General features: G+C 34.7%; 1 protein-coding gene across 1 annotated transcript in view; it reads left to right on the forward strand.

The window, feature by feature from the left end:
* Positions 1–18,170, forward strand: part of BTBD8 (BTB domain containing 8) — a 97,731-nt gene that overhangs the window by 63,594 nt on the left and 15,967 nt on the right. The window contains exons 6-10 of the mRNA XM_069478206.1: positions 550–630; positions 1,855–1,951; positions 7,402–7,490; positions 7,922–8,024; positions 17,570–17,752. Of these exons, the coding sequence (XP_069334307.1) occupies positions 550–630; positions 1,855–1,951; positions 7,402–7,490; positions 7,922–8,024; positions 17,570–17,752 (553 nt within the window). The remainder of the gene's footprint in view (positions 1–549; positions 631–1,854; positions 1,952–7,401; positions 7,491–7,921; positions 8,025–17,569; positions 17,753–18,170) is intronic.

Genomic DNA, 18,170 nt, shown 5'->3' on the forward strand with positions numbered 1-18,170 from the left:
TTACTTTTTCGTCTGTTTAATGAGGATGGTGGCCAAGCTAGAGCCACTGGCAGGTATTACAAATTAAGAAACCTGTACAGTATAACAAGAATCTTTCTAGTGAATAGAGTTGTCCATCTGACAACTCTATTGTTGTCAGTGGCTGACAACACTGACAAATATTGTCAGCCACAACATTTGTAGGTGAAGGTTTGTTGAAGGTGCTGAGGAGAGGATTTCTTAATGAGCCAAAGGTTGGACAATGACTTCTAAAGTCCATTCTAACTTTAAAAAACAGTGATAGAAGATGCTCAATAAATAAACAATGATTTGACAACATACTAATAACATTTTATAGCTTATATAAAAATCCATAGCTACAATTCATTTTATATTTATGATGTACCTGCATGGATGTTTGAAGAATTTTGATATTTGAAGAATACATTCTTCAGATAAAAGTGAGATTAGAACTTTATCTTGGCTAAAAGTTTATGGGAAATAGAATGTATTATTGATATCAGTTAAACTTTAATTGTTTGTGGATTTGAGTTTTCTTTTATTTTTCAGTATAAACCATTTAGAAATGAATGTTATGATGCATTTTATATATGGAGGAACTTTGGACTTTCCAGCCAAAGCTAATGTTGGGTATGTATTACTTTTTAATAATTTAAAATATAAATATATTAATATTTTGCAAGTTCTGCTTTGTTGAGCTATGTTGCAAAGTGTCAATGAAGTAGAAACTTAACTTTTGTGATCTATTTTGCTATATCTTGATTATGTTTGGGAATATCAAAAAACAGTAGGCAAGTCACCTTATTTAGAAGAAAAGATGATTTAGCAACTCACAGTAATAAGATTTTTTAAAATATGTACTAGACTTAATTTATGTTAGAAGAACTTTATTTTTGTTTAGAAAATAATTCATAGGTTTTTATAAAATAAAATTGACTAAACTTTAAAAATTATTTTCCTATATTTTTTAAATTTTAAGTTATCTTTTTTAAACAGCAAAAGAAAAACAAAAAGAAAAACTTTGAAACTTGTTTAAGAATATAGGCCATCCTAAAGACCAACAACTATGTGATTCTTAAGTACGCTATACTGAAGTGCCATCTAAGCTCCTGAAATCCCACTGGAAAGTGAAATTCCACCTTGCTCTTTTAATTTTCTGAATGTCTTCCTATCTTCTTGCTATTCTAACATGTGACAAATGAAAGCTACTCTTTCAATTTTAAAAATTCTTTGGTTCCTTTAATTTTGAACTGAATAAATATATTTTGGGGGAGAACATATCATGAGTCATAGAGATTAGTACTAACGTTTTATCCCCTGGCAATATATAGGAAATTTTATAATGCTTTCAAGGCTTATAGGCATCCTAAGTACCTAAAGTATATGTTAGGTACTCAGAAATACTTGCCAAATGAAAGACGCAAAGGAAACTGTGGTCATTGGATCCTGTTTCCAATCAGAGTCATTTGCAGATATTTTCAATATGACAAGACATGAGTGAGTTGCCCCCTGACCACAAAAAAATACTTTTATTGTACAAATTTGTTGCAAAGAATTTTGTAACTTGTAGCTTTCAAAGCAGTTTCCTGAATTTTGCTCTGTATATCACAGAGCATATAAAGGGAATTTGAAACATCTCCAAATTTACCTCTTGCTATTCTCCACTAAGCAAATCATATATCAGTGCTTTCAACTTTAGGCTTATATTCTTTTTATAATCCATAAAGAATATGTATTATGTAAGGCAGAAAGTTATAATAATTCAGATTATTTTTTCTAAGCAGACTATATATTATCAAGAAATTTCTGTATATTGTACCTTGATTTTTAATAGTGCATCTATTTTTATTTTAGTCAGATACTCAATATGGCTGATATGTATGGACTAGAAGGATTAAAAGAAGTAGCAATCTATATTTTAAGAAGAGATTACTGTAATTTCTTTCAGAAGGTAATTATTAAGTCTCAGAAATCTTTTACTCAATGCTTTGTCACCCATTATTACCTACTAGATTTTTAACCTTGGTTAAGTAATAGTGCTTTAAATATTGAAAATATTAAGTCAACTTAACTAATGGTAGCTCCAGTTGAGAAATAATGCATGTAGTCTGCTTGCAAAAATTAGAAACAAACTCAAATTATTTTAAGTAAAATAAAATTGATGTGGAGGGTTTATTGAAAGGATGTAGGAGTATCCTATATAATTCAAAGGTAGAATGTACAGCTGGGACTGAGGGTTTGAAACTGGGAGAAAGGAAGTCAAAAATTAAGGTTACCTTCTCCATTTACCAAAGAACTACACAGTGCTTTATTGCTTATTTTCTCTGAAAGTATACTTCTTTCTTCTTCGACCCTCTTTACAGTGTGTACCTGGAGTGGAGTATAGTTCTCTTCTACCTATCTCCCCAGGTGGAATATGAATATTAAATATTTTTATTTTTAGTTAATACAAAGATAAACTTACTGTCTAAAGGAAGATCCCACACTATGCATTTCAAAGCCATTTTGTACACTATTCTTAGATTCTCCATTGTTTTAATGTTTTCTGTGACTAGGATATTTTTATTTTCTTATTTATGCTTTTCTACATTTTCTAAATTTTCTACAATGAGCATGTAATACTTTACAATCAGCAAAAACAAATCTGAAAAAATTGTTTACATCATATTTGTCTCTTACTGGGTAGTTGAAACAATAATATGCATTGTATGAATTCTAATTTTAAAGGTAATTTTAATAACCTTCAAATTTAAGTTTTTGTGTTATGTAGGTCTTTTTCTACCTCCCTACATGTTGTAGTTGAGGAAGCAGCCCATGTGCTAAATAAATAAAAAGAGCCATGAACAACTGGGTCCAATACCACTACTAGTCCCGCAAAGTTTACTGAGAAATAGTTAAACCCCTCAGCTACCTTTAACCAACAATTCACTCTGGCCTACGTAAGGGGATTGGAAGAAGGACAGCCGGTGGTGTCCTCAGCTTTGTAGAGAGTGAAGAATTCTGGTGAAAGGCTTTTCCTTCTCCTTCATATGCCTCCTTCATATTCCCAGTCAAGTGAAAGTTAGGAGGGAGATCCAAGAGAATCACAAATAAAGATTAAAGATGGGAAATATCTACCATGAGGAGATGGTGTCTTCTCATTCCCCACTTTACTGTATCTGTAAAACCATATCACCCTGGAACTTCCATCAGAAAAGAAAAGAAAAAGAAAAAAAAAGAAAAGAAATTTCTTTTTTTTTTTTTTTTTTTTGAGACAGAGTCTCACTCTGTTGCCCGGGCTAGAGTGAGTGCGGTGGCGTCAGTCTAGCTCCCAGCAACCTCAAACTCCTGGGCTTAAGCGATCCTACTGCCTCAGCCTCCCGAGTAGCTGGGACTACAGGCATGCGCCACCATGCCCGGCTAATTTTTTGTATATATATATTTTAGTTGTCCATGTAATTTCTTTCTATTTTTAGTAGAGACGGGGTCTCACTCTTGCTCAGGCTGGTCTTGAACTCCTGACCTCGAGCGATCCACCCGCCTCGGCCTCCCAGAGTGCTAGGATTACAGGCGTGAGCCACCGCGCCCGGCCCAAGAAAAGAAATTTCTTGGGAGAACTTGGAATATGCCTTGAGAAGCCAGTGAGAATGTATTTGAACATGGAACCTAAAAGAAGGAGGCTTGCTGGAGAAGCCAGTACTAGCCTGGTGATAAGGGACTATAGTTATTGTCATATAGAGAAAAAGTATGGGGAGTCCATACTACACCTGAATTATACATGGTCTACAGTAAAGGAGGAGACCTTAGTGGTTCCATGAAAGTTAGAGGAGACTGATATAGAGACAAATGACATTGTGTCCCATGTAGGGAGGCACTGTACATCATGAACCACTTAAAGAGTCCTTATCCACAGAGAGGCTAGGGTGAAGCTTGATTTGCCCCTATCACATCAGCAAAAGCCACCAGCATCTGAATTAGAGCAAAGTCAAGGACATCTCCCTACTACCATCTTGGTCTCTGCTTAATTATATAAGATGACCATAGCCAACCCATAGCCCTCTTCCAAAGGAGGTTGACCTGGAAGATGGAGGAGCAGAAGACTAGGCTATGCTCTACTCCCCACTCCAGATCTTCCCCACCATAAATCTAGTCAGTAATGGGAGGGAAAGATTTAAAGATGGATGTTAGAGCAGTACTATACTGAATTTCAAAAACAAAAGCAACCAGAAAGTATTGGACTCTGCCAATAATGTATTAGGGGATGGAAAAAAATGGGGTTTGACACAGAATGTTTGAAAGCACTAGTTGGGAAAAAGTTTTATGTTAGTATCTCCTCTGAGCTGAGACTCCTCAATAAACCAGTTACGTTTGTATAACATTGTAAAAATAATCTCTTTTATGGATAACCTTTGGACTATTGCCCCTATTTTTTGATATGTGCATAAGTATATATGAGTTAAGTGTGGTTTCTTGTATTTCATTTTTTCAACAATCCACTTAAATTTAAAAACACAAACGGCATATTTGTGTCTATTAAAGCAATTGAAAATGAAGTTTCTTTTCAATTATCAGTATGGTATTTTGTTGAAAACTTTTTTCATTTTATTTCATTTATTTTAATATAGTCTATGTTGCTGTGGTAACAGATATTTGAAAGAACAATTTCTGTTTTTATTGACCTGATCTCTAAACTTTTTTGCTTTATATGTTTTAATATGTATTTTTATAAATATACTTTGAATTATATAATTTTTAACATCTAGTTCTCAACTAGGCAATGACTTGAATGTGGTAAACTTATAATAACATTCCACAGTAATACAAATTTGGGTATGTGATGGGCAACTGGCCCCAGAACTCCAGGCAAGCTAGCTTCAGTCATTTCATTAACTTCACAACCTGCCTTTTACACAATTAGAATTTTTATACTTCCTTTGTAGGATTCTGGTAGGCTTTACGTTATGTATTTTTTGTCACCAATTTAAAAATATGTTTTAGGCAATGACTTAAATATTAATATATGTCTTTACAAATTCTGTAAGCAGGTTTTGAAAATGACTAAAGGTCAGACATCCTATTACAAAAACACCTGGGAGTCAACATTTCCATATAAGTAAATTCTCAGACAGCCAAAGTTACCCCTTCAAGCCAGGGGTCAGCAAACTTTTTCTGTTAAAAGGCCAGATAGTAAATATTTTAGGATTTGTGGGCCATACAATCTTTATCACAACTGCTCTGCTGTTTTAGAACAAAAGCAGCTATGGACAATATACAAATGAAATATTGCAACAGTGTTCTAATAAAATGTATTCACAAAAACAATGGTGGGCTAGATTTGGCCCACAGGCTATATGGTTTGCCAGTCCCTGCTTTAAACAGAAAATTATTTTGTATTTTAATAATTTTTATGGAAATTATTCTTAAGTTATACATCAATTGGTAGATTTTATGTTGTATTCCTAAATAAAATTAAACTGCTGGACTTTTTAACTAGTTTGCTTACTTTCTTAATTTTTCAGGCTTATGGATGCTCTTGGACTATCAAGCATGTCTGTAACACTAGCCTCTTCTCTCACTCTAATTTGATATTCTTATCTGAAGTGTGTCAGAAAACCAAATTATTTAACTTGATAGAATTATCACTGTGTAATCTATATAGTGATAGCCATTTCTCCAATTATCCCAAAGGGATTTTAATTGTTTAAATTGTTATATGCAAAGCAAAATATTTACATTCAATGTATTAAATACAAACACACCACTTTTAGGAGAGGGGTATTTTTTTAATTTCAGGATATTACAGGGGTACAAGCATTGAGGTTACCTATATTGAGGAGAGGGGTATTGTAAAATCAAATTAATAGTAATTTATAATTAAAAAGTTGGAAATCATTGACCTTATGAGAAGCTGGAGACATTTCCAAAGAAACTTCTGCTCTTCTCTGAGAGCAGGCGATCTTAAGAAGTACACATTTAGAGACAAGATATACAAATTGGCTGATTGTTGGTCTTTATTAAGTATATAAACCTCAAATTGCAACTAATGTGTATACAGAGAAATTAAACTCTATTCAACCTAATTAGGCAATGTATGTGCTTAGAAATAGAGTCTAAAATTTGAAAATACATGGTATGGGTGATACATAGCACAGATGCTTAACATCAAAGCAGTGAGTTGTTTTCACTACTTGTGCCTACATTTTATTTGTTTGTTTGTTCTAATTCAAGACTTCTGTATACATACTTTTAAAAATACATTATGTAGTTTTGATCTAACTAACTTCTCTCTTTTTATTTGCAGTCAGTGTAGGACCACAGATAAAAGTTTATTTATATTTTAGGAAGCAGATTATACCCTACTATTGTATTACAATGTAATGTGATAGAAATTATTATACCACTTTGCTTTAAAAAAAGATATTTAAACTAAAAGAAATTAGAATAAGAATTTTGTGCATTCTTGCAGCTAAGAAAGCTCAAATGCTGTTCTGTAAAACTAAGAGTTGTTAGTGACACTTGATTTTAAAAGAATAAAAGATTTTTTTTTAAAAAATACTTTTATTTTTTAGAGCAGTTTTAGAGTCACAGCAAAATTGAGAGGAAGGTACAGAGATTTTCCAAAACTCCCTTGCTGCTAACATGCATAGCCTCCCCCATTATTGACATCTCCCACCAGAGTGGCACATTTGTTACAATTGGTGTGCCTACATTGACACATTATCACTCAGAGTCCCTAGTTGACAATAGCGTTTACTATTGGTATTGTACATTCTTTGGTTTGGACAAATATATAATGACACATATCCACCATATCATAACAGAGTATTTTGAGTGCCCTAAAAATCCTCTGTGCTCTGCTTATTCATCCTTTCTTCTCCACTAACCCCTGACAAGCGCTGATCTTTTTGCTGTCTCCATAGTTTTGGTTTTTCTAGAATGTAATATAGTTGGAATCATATAGTATATGTCCTTTGCAGATTGGCTTCTTTCACTTAGTAATATGCATTTAGGATTGAAGATTCTTCCATGTCTTTTCATGGCTTGATAGTTCATTTCTTTTTAGTGCTGAATATTCCATTGCATGGATATACTACAGTTAACCATTCACCTATTGAAGGACATCATGGTTGCTTCCAAATTTGGGCAGTTATGAATAAAGCTTCTATAAACATCTGTGTTCAGATTTTTGTGTGGAAAGATGTTTTAAGAAAAAAAAGTTTGAGACTGACTAGAACATGTCTATAGCCAAAATACCAGCAAAAATTAATTTCAGATACAGAATTAAATATAGAAAATGAATTTTGAATTATATGTATTTATTCTGTAGTTTAGGATTATAAATCAGATTATCTTCGTGAACCAAATATTGTTAGCCTCTGTAAATAGAAAAAGAATAAATGTGGTGTTTTCTATTAATTTTAGCCTGTTCCCAGAACGCTGGTGTCTATACTAGAATGCCTGATTATTGCTCATTCAGTTGGAGTGGAAAGTCTTTTTGCTGACTGCATGAAGTAAGTTATCTTAAGTAGTGCTGATGCTATTAATTTAGGGATTTTGATTTTGCGTTCTTCTAATTTTGTGGACAATTTTAGAGTTGGCCTATTTCCTTGGGCACAATGTAAGTAGCTTAATGCTTAACTAGTTCCACCAGTTGAGTAGAAGTATTGATTTATATGTTATTCAAGATACTTGGGATCAATTTTATTTTAGCTGAACCATGGTTAGTTATGTTAAAATCCGTGCACATAACCCAACATGGGTTTAAAATATGTGTTTACAGAAAAGGGATTATAGTTAAGTCCATCTTAGCGCTCACAAAATTAACAGTGTTAGTCAAAACATACATTTGTACAATTTATTTAATTGAAAACCAAAATATTATTGACTATTATAATGAAAAATACTTTTATTTCTCTAACTTGGGATTCTTTGATTTTAACAGGTGGATTGTAAAGCATTTTGCAAGGTTTTGGTCTGAAAGAAGCTTTGCAAATGTACCCCCTGAGATTCAGAAAAGTTGTCTTGATATGTTGATTCAGTCCTTAGTAAGTACAACCTAAATAACCATTTTGTGTGTATGTTATCAAAAAGTTTATTCAATTTTGTATAGTACTTTCAGTGGTGTAAACGTAAACATAGAAAGATGAAAGAATCAATTTCAGATAACCTAGAACCAATTCAGAGAGATGGAGCTTTATGCGTTGGCTCAGCAATATTGACTTCCACTCACCACAGTGGATCTGGGCACAACACTGAAATTCTTAACAGAACCGTTCTTTAAGGGGATCAGCCATCTACCTGGTAGTAGGTTGATTATACTGGATCACTTCCGTCATGGAAGAGGCAGTGCTTTGTTCTCACTGAAATAGACATTTGCTCTGGATATGGATTTACCTCCCTTGCTCACAATGTTTCTGCTAAAACCACTGTCCATGAACTTAAAGAATGCCTTATCCATCATCGTTACATTCTCCACAGCATCACTTCTGATTAACAAACTCATTTAACAGCAATTGAAATATGGTGATGGGCTCATGCTCATGGAATTCTTGGTCTTACAAGGTTCCCCATCATTCTGGAGCAGCTGACTTGAATGGAGAAATGGCCTGTTGAAGACTCAGTTACTGTGCCAGCTAGTGGCAAGGCCTTGTGGGGTTGGAACAGTGTCCTCTAGGATACAATATATGCTCTAAATCAGATTTTGATTATGGTGCTATTTCTCCCATAGCCAGGATTCATGGATCTAGAAATCAAGTTGTGGAAATGGGAGTGGCTCCATGACACAATTATTCCTTATGATCCACTAACAAATTTTTTGTGTCCTTTCCCTGCAACTTTAGGCTCTGTTGATGTAGAAGTCTTAGTTCCAAAGAGAAGAATGCTTCCCCCTGAGGACACAAATAATGATTTCATTGAACTAAAAGTTGAGACTGCCTTCCTTTGGCCACTTTGTAACCCCACAGGAAAAGAAGGGAAATTATTGATAGATTGAACTTGACTGTCAAGGGGAAATTGGCTTGCTACTATACAATATGAGTAAGGAATACTACATCTGCAATGCAGTACTCCCAGGCTATATGAATAAATCAATAGAAAGCTGTTAACCCAATTTAGGCAGTGCTGATAATGGCCCAGATTCTTCAGGGATGAAAGTTTGGGCCACCCAACCAGATAAGGAACTATGAACAACAGAGGTACTTGCTGAAGGCAGAGGAGGGAATATGAAGTGAGTGGTGAAAGAAGGTAGTTATAAATAACACCTACAATCATGTGACCAGTTACAGATATGAGTACTGCAGTAGTTATGATGCAAACATATTCATATCCCTTTTTTACATGAATGTTTGTCTATGAATTAACCAAACATTTTTGGGTTTTTCCCCATTGTCTCATCCCCCTACCATCTAATGTAAGACATGTTATTATTAATAGCAGTTTATATCTCCACATTGAAGTTACTATTAATAAATATCAAAGAGAATTGTGAATCTATTTGAAAAAGAATGAACATCACCCAAAAACAAAAAAAGGAACTTTGTATCCTCTCTTTTGGGAAAAGGGTTGTTGTATGGGGGATAGTTGTATCATGTTAGGTGGAAGCATGACTGTTATTGTCTCCACCTGGGAACTAAGTATGTTTTAAGAGGTGTGTATGGTTGCCAAGTTGACAAGGGGTTGATTATAGTGGCTTTGTAACATGTTAGCTTGTCAATGGTGAACTATGCTGCCCAAAATTTCCTTCTCTGTTTCCAGTTAGAATGGCCACAAGAGATAATTTGGCATGAGATTTGGAGGATGGAAGTGAAAGAACAGCTACTTTTTGGTTTTTATACTAGGAAGGTTGGGCAGGTGCATTTAGACTCACATGTTGTTGCTTATTTACTGGCTCACCATAGCCAGACCTACAACTGTTCTGCCTTTCCATGTATCCTTCTTCAGCTTCTGTAACCTGTGGGCCAGGTATGTGTCTAGCACCATAATAAAAGGTGCCAGCATCTCCTAGGTGACAGCTTTTTCACCCAGGTTGGTGGTGTTGAGACTGATGTGGGTTCTAGCCGGTGCTCTTGGTGTCAGCTTGTCCTTGCTCTCCCCACTTTTATATCCATCTTCCTTTCTCAACTGCTTGCCCTGTGAACTTCAGACTACATCATCAGACACAAAGCCTATTTAACCAGCTTCCACAATTGTGTAAGATCAAATCCCTGTAACAGATTTCTTTATACCATAAGTCCTCACTTAACGTCATTGATTGGTTCTTGGAAACTGCGACATTAAGTTAAGCAACATATAACTAAACAATTTTACCACAAGCTAATTGTGAAAAACAAGAGTTAAGTTCCTATGGCATGTTTCTGGTCATTACTAAATTTCTAAATAAAGACCCAAAACGCTTCTAATATTGAACATTAAAATAAATGTAAACTATAAATACACTTAAGAAAGATTAATAAAAATAGTAAAATAATTATTTACCCAATTCTTGGGGAATCAGTGAGTGACAACAGTCATGGTGGTGGATTAAATTGAGGAATAGATGTTTGCAAAGCAAAAATTGTAAGGAATGCCTCCTACCACCATACAGTTCAAAAACAATCACAAATATGGTAGGCTAACTGCTTTGGTACTGCATTGTTTATTGTCATGTATTTGTATGATGATCATATAATTTATGAATTTTTATTTTATAATAATTTGTATTGATTCATTCATTTTCTGACTCACTTATTCCAGTTCACAATTGTGGGTGGCTGAAGCCAGAAAAGTTGAATCACTGGACACTCTATCCAACTCCTTTTCTCCTCAGAAAGAAGGTGGAACTTGGGGTTTTTCAACTGTTTGCTCTTCATTGAGTCAGGGGGGTAGGGCTGTGGTGACTAGTTACATGCTACATCATTTACCATCTGTGTTCTCACTGGCCCCCAGGTGGCTAGGGCATGCCAGGTCCCATTTCAATTCTTTCTTTCCTCAGGAAGAAGTTGGGAACTAGGGTTTTTTGTCCACTTACTCTGTGCTAAGCCCAAGTGAGAAACCATGCTGACTCCCAGCCCAAACCACCATCTCTGTTCTTACTAGCCTGCTGGTGGCTAGATTTTTCTGGGTCTTGTCAGTGCTCTGAGATAAGCAAGACAGAGCCAGTCCTGTGTGCAGCCCCCAGAAAAGTTAGGGTATTAGACATGCAAACTAACTCTCCCTACTGAGGGAGAAGCTAGGAATAAGTATTTTTTCATCCATTTGCTCTGTGCTGAGCTGGGAGGAGGGAATATGATGACTGCCAGCTTAAACCACCATCTCTGTTCACCCACAGATGGCTAGAGTTTGCCAGGTCCTATCAGCACTCCAAGACTGGAAGACAGAAGCCAGTCACCTGGGCAGTCCCCAGAAAACTTGGGATATTTGAGATATGGTCCAATTGTTTCCCTCCCCAGGGAGAAGCTGGTGGCTTTTTTCATGATCATATAACTCTGCCATGGGTAGGGATTCTGGTAAGAAGGTGTCTCAAATTTTCGTATTTGCTTCAAAATGTGTTGTTGTTTCAAGATCATCCTGGGTGCAGGAGCCTCTCTACTAGTTTCTGGATTTTTCACAAAGAGAATTTATCTATTAATTGTTGTTAAATTGGTATGTTCATTGGAGAAAGAGGGTCCAGGGCTTCCTACTCTGCCATCTTGTTGATGTCACTTCTCCTCAAGCAGTCTTCTTAAGTATTCTTTAGTTATAATTCAGTTCAACTGCATGTACTATGGCAGGCACTTTAATCCATCAAATATTTATTGGACATCAATGATATTCCCAACACTATCATATACCAAGGTAGATAAGAAAGTGCTACATTAGTATACAAATCAGTAGCATTTTTATATACTAATACAAGTCAAGCTGAGAGTCAAATCCAGAACTCGCTACCATTTACAATAGCTACAAATAAAATAAAATAATTAAGATTATACTTAACCAAGGAGGGGAAAGATCTCTATAAGGAGAACTACAAAACCCTGATGAAAGAAATCATAGATGACACAAACTAATGGGAAAACATCCCATGCTCATGGATTGGTAGAATTGATGTCATTAAAATGTCCAAACTGCCCAATGTGATTTACAGATTCAATGCAATTCCCATTAAAATACCAACATCTTATTTTACAGATCTAGAAAAAAATAAGCTTCATTTGAAACCAAAAGCCCAAATAGCCAAAGCAATCTTAAGCAAAAAGAACAAATCTGGAGATATCATAATATCTGACTTCAAATTATGCTCCAAGGCTATAGTAACCAAAACAACATGGTAATTGTATAAAAATAGGGACATACACCAATGGAACAGAATAGAAAACCCAGAAATAAAACTATATAGCTATGACCAACTGATCTTTGACAAAGCAGACAAAAATATACACCAAGGAAAGGATTTCCTATTCAATAATGGTGCTGGGAAAATTGGATATCCATATGCAGAATAATGAAACAGGACCCCGTCTCTCACCATGTACAAAAATTAATTCAAGATGGATTAAAGACTTAAATGTAAGGCATGAAACCATAAAAATTCTAGAAGAGAACATAGGAAAAACTCTTCTAGACATATGCCTAGGCAAAGAATTTATGACTAACCCCAAAGGCAAATACAATAGCAACAAAAATAAGTGGGACTTATTTAAATTAAAAAGCTTCTGCACAGTAAAGGAAATAACAAAGTAAACAGGCAACCTATAGAATGGGAGAAAATACTTCCAAACTATACATCAGACAAAGTACTAATATCCAGAATTCACAAAGAACTTAAACAAATCAGCAAGAAAAAAAGCAAACAACCACATTTTTGGGTTGGGCAAAAAACATGAACAGAATTTTTTAAAAAGAAAATAGACAAATGGCCCACAAATATATGAAAAAAAATGTTCAACATCACTAGTCATCAGGGAAATGCAAATTAAAACCACAATGAGATACCTTACCCCTGTCAGAATGACCATTACTAAAATGTCAAGAAACAACAAATGCTGGTATGGATGAAGAGAAAAAGGAATACTTATAGAATGTTGGTGAAACTGCAAACTAGTACAACCCCTATGGAAAACAGTATGGAGATTCCTCAAAGAGCTAAAAGTAGACCTACCTTTCCATCCAGCAATCTCCCTACTGGGTATCTACCCAAAGGTAAAGAAATCACTTTATCAAAAAGACACCTGTATTCAAATATTTATTGCAGTACAGTTCACAATTGCAAAGATATGGAATCAACCTAAGTGACCATCAATTCATAAATGGATAAAGAAAATATGGTATATACCATGGAGTACTACTCAGCCATAACAAGGAATGAAATAATATCTTTTGCAGCAACTTGGATGGAACTGGAAACCATTATCCTAAGTGAAGTATCTCAGGAATGGAAAAACAAACACCATATGTTCTCACTAATAAGTGGGAGTAAAGAGTGGGTACACACAGGCACAAGGAGATGTCAAGGAAACCAAGAAGGGAGAAAGGTTGGGGGATGAGGGATTAAAAACTTACCAATTGGGTACAGTTAACACTGTCCTGGTGACAGGCATACTGAAAACCCCGACTTCAGCATTATATAGTATATTCATGTAACAAAAACATTTGTACCCCCTTAATATTTTGATAACAATAAAATACAATGAATAAAATTTTAAAAAGAAAGTATTACATTAGGCTATATATGGAGAATTTTAGAATATATTTTTATGTGAGGAACTTTGAGGTTTTCCTTTCTCTGTCACAAAGTTAAAGAACAAATGACTGTTCACATCATACTTATAATACTAATTTTCCTAATATAGAGAGTTTCTACAAATTGATTTTAAAAAACAAAAGCTAAAGATAGGATAGAATTAGTAGTTCACTGAGAAAATGCACATACCTCTTAATTTGATGAACAGATCCTCATCTTCATTTATTTAAGAAAAATTGACATTAAAACTATTTTCTACCTTTCATAATGATAAAAAGGAAATTTGTGCAATGTCTGTTAAAGTATAGGAAGTAAATATCCTTATTTATTCCTGGGAAGGGTATAAATTAACACAACTTTTGCTGTGTTTTCCGATTTTTTTGACTATGACCCAGAATAAGTTCTTTTTACATTGTAACCCAGTACAAAAACACCTGTAGAACTGAAACACAAGTTTCACAAAATAACTGTTAGTCTTATTACATATGATATACTAGTGTTTTCTATTTTTCCCCTTTTTTCCTTCTTTTTCTCACTCCTCTCCTCCCCTTCTTTATTTCTTTCTAATGCTCATTGCAAACCACTAAATACATTTCTCTACATAGCTATGGAGGAATCTACCATTTGAAAAACAGTGCTCCATTGTTTGTTATGTTGATAGCATTTTGGATACTGCTCGTGTTCCACTTCATATCCTCTTGGCCCATATGTTTGCACTCCAACCATTGCTGCACTATCTAGCTATGTAAAGGTGTAATCTGACGGCGCTTCCCCTAAGCTATGTGACACACACACCTTTCTCACTCTGTCCTGCAGCTTCACTGCCCCTCCACATGGGGATACCTGCAGCTTGGCAATTCTAAACCTGTGTAAACCTTGTGGTGAAAAAGAGTTAACACCCCAGGGGACAAGTCTTGACCAATGGGAGATGGGAGCCAGTGGTTAGTGTTTCCTTATTCTGTCCCTTGGGTGGATAATTCTAAGTACATCCATCACAGCTCTTCAGAGGGTTCCCAATGATATTTGCCCCAGTTGCCTATAGTAGTGAATGAATGCTCTATCGGTAATTCTCAAATTTTAATGTATGTACAGAACACTAGGGGATCTTGTTTAAATGTAGATTCTAATTTAGTAAGTCAAGGGAGGAGCCAGATAGTCTACATTTCTAACAAATTCTGCTTGATGCTGAGGCTGTGGATCACACTTTGAGTAACAAGAAGCTAGAAAATGCACACTTGGATTGGCTTTCCTTCCTTCCGTGTTTCACTCTCCCAGTGCCTCAGATCCCCTTAGGATCACTTCCCCACATAAGCTGTCTGCATATATGCCTGTTTCTCAGGCTCAGTTTTTAGGCAGAACCCAAGCTAAGACAAGAAGTATTGACCTACCAATTCTGCTTCTAGAAATATATCCTACAGATATTTTCACATATATGTGAAATAATGTTATATACAGAGTAATTCATTACAACATAATAAGAGCAAAAAATTGGAAACAATGTAAATGTCTATAAGTAGACTAGTTAAATGACTTATGGTATATCTATATTGTGGACTATTACATAGTTATTAAAATAATAAAAGGGCTCTTTATACACTGATTAAGGAAAATATTCAAGATGTATGCTAAGTGTAAAAGGCAAGATATAAAGTAGTATGCATATTAATGCCTCCATCTGAATAAAATATGAGTAAAACTACATATGTATGTTATTTATATATGCAAAAACTAACTCAGGAAAGATAGAAAAAAAAATAGTATTGATTATAAAATGGGAGGTTTGGGGATAGGAAGGAGAGAAAGACTTTTCCTGGTAATACCTTTCATATATTTTAAAATTGTGAACTATGTGATTATGTTAACTATTAAACTAAAATTTTATGTGTTTGGTCTAGAAGTATTCCTTTTTTTCTTCTGTGAATTTCTAGATACTCTAACATTTAATGTTTATTATATATTCAGATCAGTATGGAATAAGATCACATAGCAACTATGTTATTTAACTGTGTCCATATTTGAGTTTTCCACAGATTCCAAGCTAAATTATGATAACTATATTCCATATCTGTATTTTTAAAAGATATTACTGTCAGAGCACATCACATTATGTATATAGTAAGCACTTTGTAGATATCTGCCAAATTTATTTAAATACTCTACGTTTGGCTCCAATACCACAGCACTGCCAACAGTAGAGCAAATTGGGCTTATTGTCTAAAACTTTCAGTAATTGCACGGTTACTCAGGAAGTCACTGGAGGAGGAAAAGATAATGGTACTTAAAGAATAAAAGACTTGAATTAGAGCAAAGTATGATTTTTTTACTCTAATAAAGCAGTGGAAGAATATAATACATTTTAAAGAATTCTTGCTAAATGGGTAAAATTTTTAAAATTTTGATGTTCAAGGATTCAACTTAGGTTATTCACATATAGACTCTCAGTCTCTAATCATGTTGAGAGGTCAAGAAATATTTGAATGTCTACTGTGACCCAGTTCTATACTGGGCCCTGGGGCTAAAATGGTGAGCAAAAACAGACATGGTTTTATACTCATTGCACATACAGCCTAGTGAGAGAGACAGACATCAATCATATAGTTATGTTCATGTTTTATTAATTACAAATGAATTAAGTGCTCTAACAAAAAGGGACAGGTTTTCTGATAACAGGTATGAAAGGTATCTGATGTAGGTGTAGGGATCAGGGAAAACTTAGTGCTTTAGTTGACACCTGAAGGAAACAGAAGGTGTGCGAAGTCCACATCATACAGTCCGTGTTGGGTATTTCAGTCTGTCATTTCCAGATTTATTAATTATCTATTGCTGTCTAAAAAACCACCCCCAAACTAAGTGGTGTAAAACTGCAATTTATTATTTCTCATAATTCTGTGGGTTGACTGGGTGATTCTTCTGCTGGTCTTGCCTGAGCTCACTCCTGTGACTGCGTTCAGCTGGTGACAGCTGGAGGCTGGGCCTCCTGCTCCAATCCTGGTGTTCCCAGGATTCCAAGAGGTAAAGACAGAAGCTGCAATGCTTCTTGAGGTCTAGGCCCTGGAACTTGCACACCACCACTGTCAATTAAAGGAAGTGAAAAGGCCAGTCCAGATTCAAGGCATGAGTAAATAGATTCTACCTCATGATGGATGAAGCTACAAAGAATTTTGGCTATGTTTTTCAATCTGCTATAGTCTACCAGGTAAACTATAGTTATTTATAGTAAATAGTTATTTAGCATTGTATTAAGAACTAGAAATCAAACATGAATAACATAACAATAGTTTATAGTTGCCATTTTTTCCATTTCCTTGGAGCATATGGCATCTGTGAATTGTCGTCATTCCATTTTTTTCCAGAGATAAATATTTGGGAACATTTTTTTCCTGTGGTATAAAAACGAATCATCATTAAATGAATAAAATATAAAAATAGAGCCTTACCTAATTAGAGAAGAGGAAGAAAATCACTGGAGGTTATAAGTAATTTTTGGCCTTTCCAAATTTGGAATAAAGAACATGTATTTTATAGTCATAAAAGAATTAAGGCTATGCCAGTGTAGCCATGCAACTATGAATGATATCTATAAGCACAAAAATTAAGTAGTGATAATCTCAGAGAATTCAAGTTTTTCTTCATAGTTATAACTTTGCTCTCAGATTTGTTTTAGCTGCCTTTTAAAGGTGGTTTCTTCCTAGCTCAAAGTTTGCCCTTTTGGATAATTGTGAGCAAATAAATAAACATTATATCCAAAACTAATGATGAAGACATTAGCTACCTGGAATTTTGTTTTTTGCAGGAACTATCCCAAGAAAATGAAAGTATTTGATTTGCTTAGAAGGTTATTTTATGAGCAGTAACACTAACTTTTTTCCCAATATTTTTTTCAATTCTAAGAATGATAAGAATGCTGCTTTTCTTCTGATGGAAAGTGACAGGCTAATCATGAGTTTACCCAGAGTGAAGTGGACAGAAGCAGCACTAACTATGGCATCTCAGCTCCAAGAAGAATGTATTTCATTTATTGTAGAAAACTTCTCCAAGATTATTCAGAGTGAAAATTTTGCTCTTTTCTTACAGGTACTATGTCTAAAATTATGTCCTATATTTAGTTCCATCTTTGTGTTCTGATTTTAATTACATAAGAGTTTTTAAATGCAAGTTGCCATTGATTAAATTAGTATGATTTAAATAAATTACACAGCAGATGGCATGTTTACACAGGATTTAGAGCAGTGATGGACAGGATTTTTGGCTCACAAGATAAGGAAGGCAGGAGGGACAGGTTTGAGTGCCCTGGCAAGGCACAATGAAATTCTGGCCAACTCTAGCCTTCAATCAGCATAGCTACATTTTAGAAGCCAAAGTCATAAAAATACTGTTTTAGTCAGTAATATAATTATGTCCATGCAAAATTCCATTTCTTACTAATTCTAATTAGTCATTGAGTAAAGAACTCCTATTGCTTATTTCTAGGTTGTGTTATGAGGGTTATGTT

This window comes from Eulemur rufifrons, chromosome 8 (assembly GCF_041146395.1).
Source record: "Eulemur rufifrons isolate Redbay chromosome 8, OSU_ERuf_1, whole genome shotgun sequence".
Classification (NCBI taxonomy): Eukaryota; Metazoa; Chordata; class Mammalia; order Primates; family Lemuridae; genus Eulemur; species Eulemur rufifrons.